This window comes from Muntiacus reevesi, chromosome 9 (genome assembly GCF_963930625.1).
Source record: "Muntiacus reevesi chromosome 9, mMunRee1.1, whole genome shotgun sequence".
In the NCBI taxonomy this organism is placed as follows: domain Eukaryota; kingdom Metazoa; phylum Chordata; class Mammalia; order Artiodactyla; family Cervidae; genus Muntiacus; species Muntiacus reevesi.
Genome location: NC_089257.1, coordinates 1,333,223 through 1,347,102, shown reverse-complemented (window position 1 = coordinate 1,347,102; position 13,880 = coordinate 1,333,223). Strand labels below are relative to the sequence as shown.

The 13,880-nt window shown below is 46.4% G+C and overlaps 1 protein-coding gene across 1 annotated transcript; it reads left to right on the top strand.

The window, feature by feature from the left end:
• The first annotated feature begins 4,617 nt into the window (after positions 1 to 4,617).
• On the top strand, positions 4,618 to 5,553 carry LOC136174774 (olfactory receptor 4D9). The gene has a single exon (XM_065944982.1). It carries the CDS (start codon positions 4,618 to 4,620, stop codon positions 5,551 to 5,553), a length of 936 nt encoding a protein of 311 aa, XP_065801054.1.
• The last annotated feature ends 8,327 nt before the right edge of the window (positions 5,554 to 13,880 follow it).

Here is a 13,880-nt window from a genome sequence, read left to right as displayed (position 1 = left end):
TTGACTGCAAAGAATATAATCAATCTGATTTCAGTGTTGACCATCTGGTGATGTCCATGTGTAGAGTCTTCTCTTGTGTTGTTGGAAGAGGGTGTTTTCTATGACCAATGCGTTCTCTCTTGGCAAAACTCTATTAGTCTTTGCTAAAACTCTATTAGCCTTTGCCCTGTTTCATTCCATGCTCCAAGGCCAAATTTGCCTGTTACTCCAGGTGTTTTTTTACTTCCTACTTTTGCATTCCTGTCCCCTATAATGAAAAGGACGTCTTTTTTGGATGTCAGTTCTAAAAGGTCTTGTAGGTCTTCATAGAACCTTTCAACGTCAGCTTCTTCAGCGTTACTGGTTGGGGTATAGGTTTGGATTACCATGATATTGAATGGTTTGCCTTGGAAACGAACAGAGATTATTCTGTCGTTTTTGAGATTGCATCCAAGTACTGCATTTTGGACTCTTTTGTTGACCATAATGGCTACTCCATTTCTTCTAAGGGATTCCTACCCACAATAGTAGATATAATGGTCATTTGAGCTAAATTCACCGATTCCAGTCCATTTTAGTTCACTGATTCCGAGAATGTTGACATTCACTCTTGCCTTCTCCTATTTGACCACTTCCAATTTGCCTTGATTCATGGACCTAACATTCCAGGTTCCTATGCAATATTGCTCTTTACAGCATTGGACCTTACTTCTATCGCCAGCAAGTGATGATCTGCTGGATCATCAAAAGAGCAAGAGAGTTCCAGAAAAACATCTATTTCTGCTTTATTGACTATGCCAAAGCCTTTGACTGTGTGGATCACAATAAACTAGAAAATTCTGAAAGAGATGGGAATACCAGACCACCTGATCCACCTCTTGAGAAACCTGTATACAGGTCAGGAAACAACAGTTAGAACTGGACATGGACCAACAGACTGGTTCCAAATAGGAAAAGGAGCATGTCAAGGCTGTATGTTATCACCCTGCTTATTTAACTTATATGCAGAGTACATCATGAGAGACACTGGGCTGGAAGAAGCACAAACTGGAATCAAGATTGCTGGGAGAAATATCAATAACCTCAGATATGCAGATGACACCACCCTTATGGCAGAAAGTGAAGAGGAACTAAAAAGCCCCTTGATGAAAGCGAAAGAGGAGAGTGAAAAAGCAGGCTTAAAGCTCAACATTCAGGAAACTAAGATCATGGCATCTGGTTCCATCACTTCATGGGAAATAGATGGGGAGACAGTGGGAGCAGTGTCAGACTTTATTTTTTGGGCTCCAAAATCACTGCAGATGGTGATTGCAGCCATGAAATTAAAAGCTCCTTACTCCTTGGAAGGAAAGCCATGACCAACCTAGATAGCATATTAAAAAGCAGAGACATTGCTTTGCCAACAAAGTTCCATCTAGTCAAGGCTATAGATTTTCCAGTGGTCATGTATGGATGTGAGAGCTGGACTGTGAAGAAAGCTGAGCGCCGAAGAATTGATGCTTTTGAACTGTGATGTTGGAGAAGACTCTTGGGAGTCCCTTGGACTGCAAGGAGATCCAACCAGTCCATCCTAAAGGAGATCAGTCCTGGGTGTTCATTGGAAGGACTGATGCTGAAGCTGAAACTCCAATACTTTGGCCACCTCATGTGAAGAGTTGACTCATTGGAAAAGACCCTGATGCTGCGAGAGATTGGGGGCAGGAGGAGAAGGGGATGACAGAGGGTGAGATGGTTGGATGGCATCACCAACTCGATGGAGATGAGTTTGAGTAAGCTCCGGGAGTTGGTGATGGACAGGGAGGCTTGGCGTGCTGCGATTCATGGGGTCGCAAAGAGTCGGACACGACTGAGCAAGTTCACTTTCACTTTTACTTTTCAAAGTAGACAACTGAGAGAAAGATAAGATAATTTTCAGGTTCTATTTGATAAAGGCTATAAGTGTATTTGTTATAAGATAATAATTATGAAAATGTTGTTGTTTAGTCACTAAGGCATGTCTGACTTGTGACCCCATGGACTGTATGTAGCTCTCCAGGTTCCTCTGTCCTTGGCATTTCCCAGACAAAAATACTGGAGCAGGTTGCCATTTCCTTCTCCCGGGAATCATCCTGAGTAGTCAATTAAATTTTCCTTGAAATGAAATTCAGTCATTACACATGAGACTAAAATATTATAAAGTCATTACTGTATGTTTATATTTTTTAACATTTTACTGAAGTACAATGTACATACATATAGAAAAATGTACATAAGCCTGGAGTCTGATGAATTTCCACACAAGCTGAATATATCTTTGCAACAAGCACCCAGATCAAAGAAACAGAATGTTATCAGCACCTCAAAAGTCTGCTTCATGTTCCCTTTTGTACATCTTGGTTTTTTACATGAACAAACTGAGAGTGTGTGTATCTTTTGTGCCTGGATCATTTGGCTCAACATATTTGTGAGATTCGTCTATGTTGTTACACGCAGTGAGATCTTTCCCACTGCTACGTAGCAGTGTGTGAATTTAACAATTTATCTTTTCACTGTTAGTGGGTATTTATGTCATTCTCCAGTTTCAGGCAATTATAAACAGTGCTATGAATATTCTAGAATATGTCTTTCAGTAGACATATGTCCAAGTGTCATAAGAACGGAATAGATTGTTCTTAAGATGGAGATAAGTAAAAAGATGACAGAGAGATACATATAGATGTTTGTCTTAAAGTAATAGCTAATAAAGATGTAGAGATCAGTATTAGCAGATATAATCAAACGGCAAAATGGTTATTGTACACCGCACCAGCAGGGTTCCAACTGTCCCAGAGCTTCACCATCACTTGTTACTTTTCATGTTTTCTAACTTAGCCATTTTCTGTATGAACAGCAGTTTCTTGCTGTGATTTTAATTTGCATTCACCTGGTAACTAATGAAGCTGAATCCACTTCTGGATACTCGGTTGTGAATTTTTTTCTAATAAGTTTGCATTTATCATTTCAGCCGTGCTGGGCCTTTCTTGCTGCGCAGGCTTCTCTAGCTGCTGTGGCGTGAGGGCTCCCCCTGGCGGCGGCTTCTCCTGCCGTGGAGCACTGGGCTCCAGGGGGCTCGGGCTCAGCAGTTGCGGCTCATGGGCTCAGCAGTTGCGGCTCATGGGCTCAGCAGTTGCGACTCATGGGCTCAGTACTTGCGGCTCATGGGCTCAGCAGTTGCGACTCATGGGCTCAGCAGTTGCGGCTCACGGGCTCAGCAGTTGCGACTCATGGGCTCAGTACTTGCGGCTCATGGGCTCAGCAGTTGCGGCTCATGGGCTCAGCAGTTGCGGCTCACGGGCTCAGCAGTTGCGACTCATGGGCTCAGTACTTGCGGCTCATGGGCTCAGCAGTTGCGGCTCATGGGCTCAGCAGTTGCGGCTCATGGGCTCAGCAGTTGCGGCTCATGGGCTCAGTACTTGCGGCTCATGGGCTCAGCAGTTGCGACTCATGGGCTCAGCAGTTGCGGCTCATGGGCTCAGTACTTGCGGCTCATGGGCTCAGCAGTTGCGGCTCATGGGCTCAGTACTTGCGGCTCATGGGCTCAGCAGTTGCGGCTCATGGGCTCAGCAGTTGCGGCTCATGGGCTCAGTACTTGCGGCTCATGGGCTCAGCAGTTGCGGCTCATGGGCTCAGTACTTGCGGCTCATGGGCTCAGCAGTTGCGGCTCATGGGCTCAGTACTTGCGGCTCATGGGCTCAGCAGTTGCGGCTCACGGGCTCAGCAGTTGTGACTCATGGGCTCAGTACTTGCGGCTCATGGGCTCAGCAGTTGCGGCTCATGGGCTCAGCAGTTGCGGCTCATGGGCTCAGCAGTTGCGACTCATGGGCTCAGCAGTTGCGGCTCATGGGCTCAGTACTTGCGGCTCATGGGCTCAGCAGTTGCGGCTCATGGGCTCAGCAGTTGCGGCTCATGGGCTCAGCAGTTGCGGCTCATGGGCTCAGCAGTTGCGGCTCCGGGCTCTGGAGCACAGGCTCGATGCTTGGGGCTCACGGGCTGAGCTGCTCTACGGCGAGCCGGCTCTTCCCCGACCGGAGAGCAAACCCGTCTCTCCTGCACTGGCAGGCAGACGCCTCGCCACGGAGCCACCAGGAAAAGCCCTTCAGTGAAGTTTTGGTTCCTGTCTTTGGCCTTTTCTGGTTTGCTCATCTGTCTCCTTTTACCGATTTGTAGGAGTTGTTTACATACTCTGGATGCCAATCTTTCCTCAGCTGTAAGTATCGTAAATGTCTTCTTCCATTTGAGGGTTCTGTTAATTCTCATAGTGCTGTCTTTTGAGAACCCAAACTCTTTACGTGTCCTAAAATGTATGCTTACTCTTTATTATTGCAGTGTCACGTGTTACAGTAAGTGTAGAAGTGAATAGGTTCACAGAGCTGTCCCCTGGGTTTCAGTGGCCGCAGCGATAGAACCGACCTGCTCAGACGACTGTCATCGGAAACGTGGCTCATCTCCCTCACGATGGCATCGAGAATCGCAGGCACCGAGCCTGCACAGAAAATAAAGCACTTCCCAGGCCAACGCCGGACCCAAGTGACAGAAAAGACAAGGGTAGACCTCCTAATACATGCTTTAACCGTGCTGTTATTTCTTCCAGAGGTATTCCTGAAAAAGAATGCACGAGCCATGGATCAGGGAAATTACACCAGAGTGACGGAATTTGTCTTCCTGGGCATCACCCAGTCCCGAGAGCTCGGCTGGGTCCTGTTCACCTTTTTGTCTCTGGTGTACCTGACCACTCTGCTGGGAAACCTGCTCATCATGGTCGCGGTGACCTGGGACTCCCGTCTCCACACCCCCATGTACTTCCTGCTCCGTAACCTGTCGGTGCTTGACATCTGCTTCTCCTCCATCACAGCTCCTAAGGTCCTGGCGGATCTGCTGTCAGAGAGGAAGACCATCTCCTTCAATGGCTGTATCTCTCAGATGTTCTTCTTCCACCTGCTCGGGGGAGCGGATGTCTTTTCCCTCTCTGTGATGGCCTTTGACCGCTACGTGGCCATCTCAAGACCTCTCCACTATCTGACCATCATGAGTCGGGGGCGCTGCACTGCCCTCATCGCGGCCTCCTGGGCGGGGGGCTTCGTCCACTCCATCGTGCAGATCTGCCTCCTGCTGCCGCTGCCCTTCTGCGGACCCAACGTCCTGGACACTTTCTACTGCGACGTCCCCCAGGTCCTCACACTCGCCTGCGCGGACACTGCGGTCCTTGAGCTCCTGATGATTTCCAACAATGGCTTAGTCAGTTGGTTCATATTCTTCTTCCTCCTCATCTCCTACACAGTCATCCTGACCATGCTGAGGTCGCACTCCGGGGAGGGCCGGGGGAAGGCCGTCTCCACCTGCACCGCCCACATCACGGTGGTCACTCTCCACTTTGTGCCCTGCATCTACGTCTACGCCCGGCCCTTCTCCGCCCTCCCCACCGATAAAGCCGTCTCTGTGACCTTCACTGTCATCTCCCCTCTGCTGAACCCCCTGATCTACACCCTGAGGAACCAGGAGATGAAGGCGGCCATGCGGAGGCTGAAGAAACAGCTAGGGCATTCAGAAAGGGTTTAGCGTCTGTGAGGACAAGATAATACCAGAACGCAAAGATAAATATTAGGGACTTCTCTGGCAGTCTAGTCGCTCAATCCCTGGTCGGGGAACAAAGATCCTGAAAACTGCTTGGTGTGATCAAATATATATACATACACAGGAGAGGGGTCCATTTGAGCCAGTCCTGAAAACAGACTGCATTCTAGCCTTTAGCCCCGACTAACTGCAAGGGAGTCTGGGGAATGTAACCTAGCTCTGCACCCAGAAAGAAGAGGAAAGAACATAAAAATGGTGAGTGCTAGAAATCTCTTTGACATTTATGACTCATTGCTAAGAAATCACAATCAGACCAGAGTACAAGGACTAGGACATCGTGCTCAGGATTCGCCTAATACATAGACATGTTTGCTGGAAGGAATACTGGATACTTGGAATGCACAGAGAACCACAGTGAAGGGAAAGAGCCATGAGATAAAGAAACCTAACTTCCCTGACCCAGGAATTGAAGCAGCATCTCTTGCATCTCCTGCATTTGCCGGCATATTCCCGGCCAGCAGCGCCACCTGGGAATGCCTGTTGATGCAAACATTTATTAATAAAGAGGCTCCTAAAGAGATGAGCGTCTTTTTCTTATTGTCTTTTCCAATGTTATGTTCTATTTCCACCACTCAAAAATGTTCTGAATTATTTTCCAAGATTAGATATTCTTCCTCCAAGCATTAAAGTCCCAGTAAAGACATATACTTGTCTTCAGTTGGATCCATCTGTAGAATAAACCCTCTTTCACGCCCTGGTTCCATCTTTACTCTGGTACCACTGTCCTCCACATCCTCTATGCTTCTCACAAAGAGGTCTTTTTTTTCCCCCTACTTCTCTGTTGACTTTACCTTGAGCAAAACTGTTATGACTGGGCAAAATTTTAAATAATCAAAGATCTATACATCAGAATTTGTGTTCCCAAGCGTGTGGGTGTCACTCAGCCCTGTACAACTCTTTTCAACCCCACGGACGGCAGCCTGCCAGGCTCCTCTATCCATGGGCATTCTCCAGGCAAGAATACTAGAGGGGGTTGCCATGCCTTCCTCTAGGGGATCTTCCTCACCCAGGAATCAAACTGGGGTCTCCTGCATTGCAAGCAGATTCTTTACCAGCTGAGATACCAGGGAAGCCCATTCCCAAGTGTAGAACCCCACAAACGACTGTAATCTAGCTAAAGTTGTTCATGAAGCTGACTTGGCCCATTTACAACATTCAAAACAACCTGATAAAACACAGTGAGGAAAAGCAGTTGAATTCAGAACACCATTAAATTTACTTATCTGTCACCATGATATCAAATAATTACTTGAATTAATATATATACATATTTTTTCTCCAAGTAGGGACATTTTCTTAGGGAACTATAGATATTGAACTGATTCTAGTTTATCCCACACACATTCCATATATTTGACCCCTATCATTTGTGATTTTTTTTTCCTTTCCCAGGATCATTGATTTTAAACTTTCACAATATTTTTCATAAGCAAATAAATGTATCTATATACACAAGTGGGCTGATTCAGGAGTGATCCTGTCATTCCAGATGCCTTTGAAAAATTCAAAGAAGTGTCAGGCTGTTTCAGCTTTGTTTCCAAGATGCTAGTGTAGTCAGCACCACAGAAACTATACTGAAGCAACCGCGAGATTCCAGGCGCAAAACCCTACCCTGGACAGATCTGCAGAGTTCCGCTGTTGTTACTGTTACGTAACTTGTCTTTCGGGTCTGAAAGAGAGCATTCTCCACACAGTTCCTACTAGGAAACAGACTATCAGCTCAGTACGATGTTAGTGAGTTACTGCTGTGTAACACGTTACCTCAAAACTCAGGGACTTAAAACAACACCCAACTTCTCTTTCTATATTTATTTATGGCTGTGCTGGGTCTTCGTTTCTGCACATGTGCTTTCTCTAGCTGCAGTGCGCGGGCTGCCCATCTCTGTGGCAGCTTCTCTTGTGGGGCTCGGGCCCCCGAGCGCACAGGCTTCAGTGGTTGCGGCAAGCAGGCACAGTCGTCGGGGCTTGAGGGCTCCAGAGTGGGGCTCAGCAGCTGTGGCCACAGGCTTACTCGCTCTGCGGCACGCAGCATCCTCCCCGACCAGGGAGGGAACCCGAGTGCCCTGCATTGGCAGGTGGATTCCCACCCCCGGTACCCAGGGAAGTCCCACACACACATTTCTTAAGTCACAGTTTGTGTGAGTTGGGAATCCAGGCACAGCTTAGCTACATCTTCTGCATAGAATCTCTCACAAGGCCGAAGTCGAGGCATCAGCTGGGAGCTGCAGTCTTATCACAAGTTTCGACCGGGGAAGGTTCGGCTTCCAAGCTCACTCATGTCATGAGCCGTTGGCCTGGGGGCTGCATTTCCTCCCTGGCTGTGTCTGGAGGTCATCCCCCGGTTCTGACCCTCTCGGGCCTCTCTCATAGGGCACCTTCCTTCACCAGAGCACGCAAACAAGAAGAGTGTGTCAGCAAGACAGAAGTCACCAGCTCTTAGAGCCTCATCTGGAAAGGGGCCGGCTATCGTTGTTGCCAACGTCCCTTCATTAGAAGCAAGTTAACTAAGTCCAGTCCATACACAAGCAAGGGGATGGCACAAGAGCATGAATATTAGAGCAGGAACTGACAAGCTCTCCAAATAAACTAGGAAAAAATGATTGCAAATGATGAAAGAAACCTAAAAGCAGTTGATTCAGGAAGGGTTGCAAAAGACCACCCCTCCAAAAAAGGGGGAAAGGGAAGTGTCGGAGGTATTTCAGAAACACTGAGTCCTTGTGACAAGCAGAATAACAGTGCCAGGTACACCAAAAAAAGGATTTAGGTTCCTTTTATTTTTGGCTGCCGGGGGCCTGCACTGCTGTTCTCCGTCTTTCTCTAGCTGCGGAAAGTCGGGACTACTCTCCAGCTATGGTGCGCAGACTGCTCACGGCTGTGGCTTCTGTCGCAGAGCACGGACTCCAGGGCTTCAGTACTTGTGGCCCACGGGCATAGCTCCCCACACCCTGTGGAATCTTCCCAGACCCGGGATGGAACCCAGATCCCCTGCATTAGTAGCGGATTCCTAACTGCTGGACCATCAAGGAAGTCCTAGTTCTTTAAAAATATTTATTAATGTATTTGGCTATCCTAGGTCTTGGTTGCAACATGCAGGATCTTTTGTTGTGGCGTGGGAAGAATTAGTTGCTGCATGTGGAATCTAATTCCCTGACCAAGGATTGAAACTGGGCCCCCTGCTTTGGGATCACAGAGTCTTAGCCACTGGGTCATCAGGGAAGTGCTGGATGTATTAGTTCTTGATAGCAATGATCAGATCTATTTTAGATATTTTGAGTTGAAGGTGTGCCCTATATCCAAGTGAGACAATCCATGGATATGTGTTGAGAGACAAGGTTTCAAAAATGATACTGAAAATAAGAGGAGGGGGAAACTGGAGTTTGGGGACTCTTGGGCCTGGAACAAGGGAGACACTCAGTAAATATTTAGAGCTGAATTGTCCCAACCCATCTTTTGTCTGTTTATATGCCTTCTTTGTATGAGAGGTTTGGGGGAAAACAAGAAGAAATGCATCTCGAAGTCTCTATGCTGCATCTGCGTATGTATACTATCAGGACAAGCAGACTGCCTGCCTTAAAAAAAGATAGAAAGAAATGAGAAGAAACAGGCTGACACACACCCTCCAGGGAGTTCTATTCATTTTCCCCGAGTTCCCACCCTTAAGGAGACAGAATCCTCTGTCCGCCCCCGTGAGCCCTTCAGGTAAAGCTATTTGGGTCCTAATCAGAAGATCTAAGAGGAGTCACTCCCCCTCTGCCCTAGGAGAATTTCAAAACCAAAATGTGCACACTCGCATGCCTTTTCCCGTGCGTGTTCAGTTTCTTAATAAGACTCAAGGGAAGGGCACCCCGTTAGGAAAGTCTGGCTACGCAAGCTGAACAATCACATCTGGAAGCATGCCCTCCTTCACGGGGGCTGAGGGCCTCAGGGCAGCCGCACCATAGGGCTGGGGGGCAGGACCACTCGGAGGCGACTCTTGGAGCCTGCCCTTTGCCTTTGCAGCAGGAGAAGAGATACTGTGCGGCCAACGCCCCGCGGCATGTGCATCTTAAAGGGGACGGTTCACGAGCATCGATGACTCCTAAGATCAGCGTATGCCGCCGGATGACCAGCACTACTTCTCAGGTAGGAGTTAGAGGTCAGGACCTTTAAGAGGCCTTATTTTGGGGCTTTGGGGTGCGGGCCTGTGTGTCTGAGTGTGCATCTGTGTCTGTGTGCCCGTGTGTGGAATCTAAGCACTACCAGCTTGGAAAATCTTCTTGTGGATTTCAGAAATACAATGAATGGCAATAACGCTCCTGAAAGGTCGAGGATGCTGGGCATTAAAGCTCAAAACTTCAGAGACGCAGTGCAATTAGCCCTTCAGTATTCAGAAGAGTCCTTGAGGAACAGAGAGAGGTCAGCTTGTCAAGAGGGCCCGAGTGACACACGCTTGGTGGACAGTTGAGGGGGTGAGGAGTCCCGCAAGCTGGGGGCTCCATGGCATTCATTAAGCCTGTTTTGGTTGGGGGATGTCGCTTTGTGGTTGCTACTGTTGTTTTGCATTTTGACTGAGCTGTTCAGCTCGCGGGATCTTAGGTTCCTGACCAGGGTTCGAACCCAGGCCCCAGCAGGGAAAACACGGAGTCCTAACCACAGGATGCCAGGGAATTCCCTAGCCTGTTTTACCAGAATGGGTTTCCCTGGCCCTTTTTGTTTTTTTTATTCTTTTTAAACTTTATTATTTAGATTAAAACATTCCCTTTAGAAGTTACCATTTTGCTTTTATGAGGGTTTCTTTTATGAGTAGTGCATTTATTTTTTAACTGAAATATAATTACAATGTTGTGTTAGGTTTCCACAGTGCAGCAGAGTGAATCAGCCATATGTATACACACATCCCCTCCCCACGCCACCCTGCAGGCATCACAGAGCACCTAGCTGAGCCCCCGTGCTACACAGCAGCCCCCCCCAGCTGTCCATCTTATGCAGAGTAGTGTACACGTCAATGTCACTCTCTCGATTGGCCCTGGACCTGTTTCTCAAGCAGTGCTTGGGGTCTTGAACTCGTTCTTGCCAAAAGCAAAAACTAAAGGAAACTTATAAACAATAATTTTCACCTTTCTATTCTTCTTTCCTGTTGTAAACAGACACGCATACACAGAGATGCTCAACTATCTTCCCACCCTCCATGTTTACTTTCTTAGCTGTGCAAATACCCTCTGGAAGGAGAAGCCGAACTTTCAGCATTTCAGTTGGATTGGTGACGTGATCACTCTCACCACTCCCTTCTGCACAGAATCTTGGCGTCTGGGTTTCAGAGCCCATTCTCCTCACCACTAGGACAAACTGCCCCTGGCACTTCTTGCCACCACCAATCGGCCATCAGTTAACTATCAAGACACACTTGAGATTTATAGGTTAACTGAGATGCAAATGCTGGGAAGCAATAGACAGAATACAATCTTAGACTCATCACAAGATAATTGAGGGCAACACTATTTAAAATAACTGAGAATTAAAGCTCCAAAGGTCTAGAGCAGGGGTAGGAGGTCGGGATAAATTGGGATTAACAAATGCACACTGTCATATATTAAAATAGATAAACAAGAATTTACTATATAGCACGGGAAACTATGTTTGATATCTTGTAATAAACTATAATGCTATAATGGAAACAAACTTTTTAAAGAATATAGGTATTTACAGATATATATAAAAAACAGAATCATGTTGTTGTACACCTGAAACTAACACAATATTATAAGTCAATTATACTTAAACAAAAAAAATTTAATATATATTTATTTTTAAAAGTTCCAGAGGACTTACCTGGCAGTCCAGTGGTTAAGACTATGCTTCCATGCAAGGGGCACAGACTCTGGAACTAAGCTCCCACACGTCTCATGATGCAGTCAAAAATATTTTTAATTTTTTAAAAAATGAAAAGGATTTTTTTAAAAAGCTGCCAAAGTCTGGAAATCACCTGGATCCATGGATCCATTTAATATTGTGTAATACCAGGCAGACCTTGCCTACTTACAAAGGGACTTGAGGCAGTGTGTGCTCCCATTTCACTCATGAAAAGACTGAATATCCTGGAGTTTAGATGCCTTTAAAGATTCCACTGTTGTTTCATGAAGACCTCGGAGTTCACATCTCCCAATCTGGTGTCTTCTTTCTGAGCCACAATACTTCCCACTATAGTTCAAAATTTAAAAAAATAAATCCTCCATGCACTGGAGAAGGCAATGGCACCCCACTCCAGTGCTCTTGCCTGGAGAATCCCAGGGACGGAGGAGCCTGCTGGGCTGCAGTCCATGGGGCAGCACAGAGTCGGACAGGACTGAGCGCCTTAGCAGCGGCAGCATTACCTAAAAACTAAAAAGCTGCATGTGCTCTGATCACTTTATTTAAAAAAAAAATTTTTTAATAACTGGCCCTTTTAAAAACAGAAAACATTTGAAGGGGATGAAATCTTTGGGGAGTTATTAAGTCACTGGGAGTAAGCCAAAAAATTAGCTTTGTGCGGCTTGGGCTTCAAAGAAAAGAGAATAGGAGGAAAGTTACCAACATGAAGTTCTGTTCTGATGAGAAAATGAGACATAAAGTACAGTGGGATCCAGAGATCTGAGTCGTTAACTGAAGCTGAAGCTCCAATACTTTGGCCACGTGATGTAAGGAGCTGACTCACTGGGAAAGACTCTGATGCTGGGAAAGGTTGAAGGCTGGAGGAAAATGTGGCAGAAGATGAGGTGGTGGATGGCATTGCCGACTCAATGGACATGAGTTTGAGTAAACTCTGGGAGTTGGTGATGGACAGGGAGGCCTGGCGTGCTGCAGTCCATGGGGTCGCAAAGAGTCGGACACGACTGAGCGACTGAAGAGCAACAGCGGAACAAAAGGATGGCTTCAATGCGGGCACGAAACAGGAAGAAGTAGAAAGAAGTGTCAGAGGTGAACACAGCCTGATGTTCCTGGAACAGCTGGGCTCCGTGCCTATTTGCCCAGGGTGATAAAGGAGGCGAGAAGGAGGGGGAAAGCTAGGGCTCGGCAGAGTCAAAAAAGTGGGAAATTGCAGTGTTGGTGCAATCAGGCCGCTTGTCTGCCAGCTAGCATTTATGTAAGTCACCCCCCTACACAGACTGGGAGACAGAGGTTCCTTCCTTCATGATGATCACATTCAAAGAAACGGCTCTTGGTCCTTGAAAGAGATGGTTGTAAGTTGCCAGAGATACACATCACAGTTGCCAGGACTGGTCTGTAAATGCTCTAAGCAAGAGAGATCAGGGGCCACCTCTGATGTTGGCTGGAACAAACAGTGAATTTTCTAGGCAGCTTTGTGCTTTCCCAGGCAGGCATTTTAAATGAGGGCCTGGGGTCATCCTAAGGACACTGTCTTGTGTGTCCAGAGGCCATGCTGTGGTCTGATCATCTCTTTTGCAGGTTTGGACAGAGTCCTTAGATGCCAAAATTCTGTGGTTCTCGGGAGCACAAGTGAACTTTGGGATGAGGGAGATGTTCTTTATCCTAACTTGGTGATGGTTTCATGGGTGTATGTGTATATCAAAGCTCATCAAACCAAACCTTTAAATGTGTGCAGTTCATTGCAAGTAAGTTATACCTCAACAAAGCTGATTTTAAAAAAAGAAAAAAGGTGCAAAGGATAGTTTTGTTTTGTTGCTAAAATCACAATAAACTGATGCCTGTTTACACCCAAACTAGAATTTATTCTAAATATCCTCTTTAAAACAGGGTGGTAAACAGGAGAACAGCAACAAATTAGGATCAGCAAATGAAGCTCAGTCATAAGTGTTGTAAAAATTGAGTTCCTTGGCAATGTAGAAATGTTCTCAATTGTTTTACCCTTTGCTATATGTGTTGGGGCAGGAGGGTTCAGAGGAATAGATTTTATTTCTTGGAGCAATTTTAAGTTTACAGAAAAATTGGACAGAATGTACAAAGAGCTCCCATCAACTACCTCTCCCCACTACCACCCCAGTGGGCCTACTACTCCCACTGCACACAGCGGGCTCCACTGGGTAAAAACTGACAGACCAGTACGGATACATTATTATTAACTGAAGCCCATGGTTTGCATGAGGGCTCACTCTTTTTGTTAAGAAAGCTAAAGGAAGTTTTAAGTTTCCTTTCCACACCATACATGATCATTTACTATGAGGAAAAGAAAGTTGTTTGCAATCACAGTTTTCCATATTCTAGATGTGTTTACAGTACTGATACTTTAGCATTACTTTTAAAAAGGGAGGAAAATA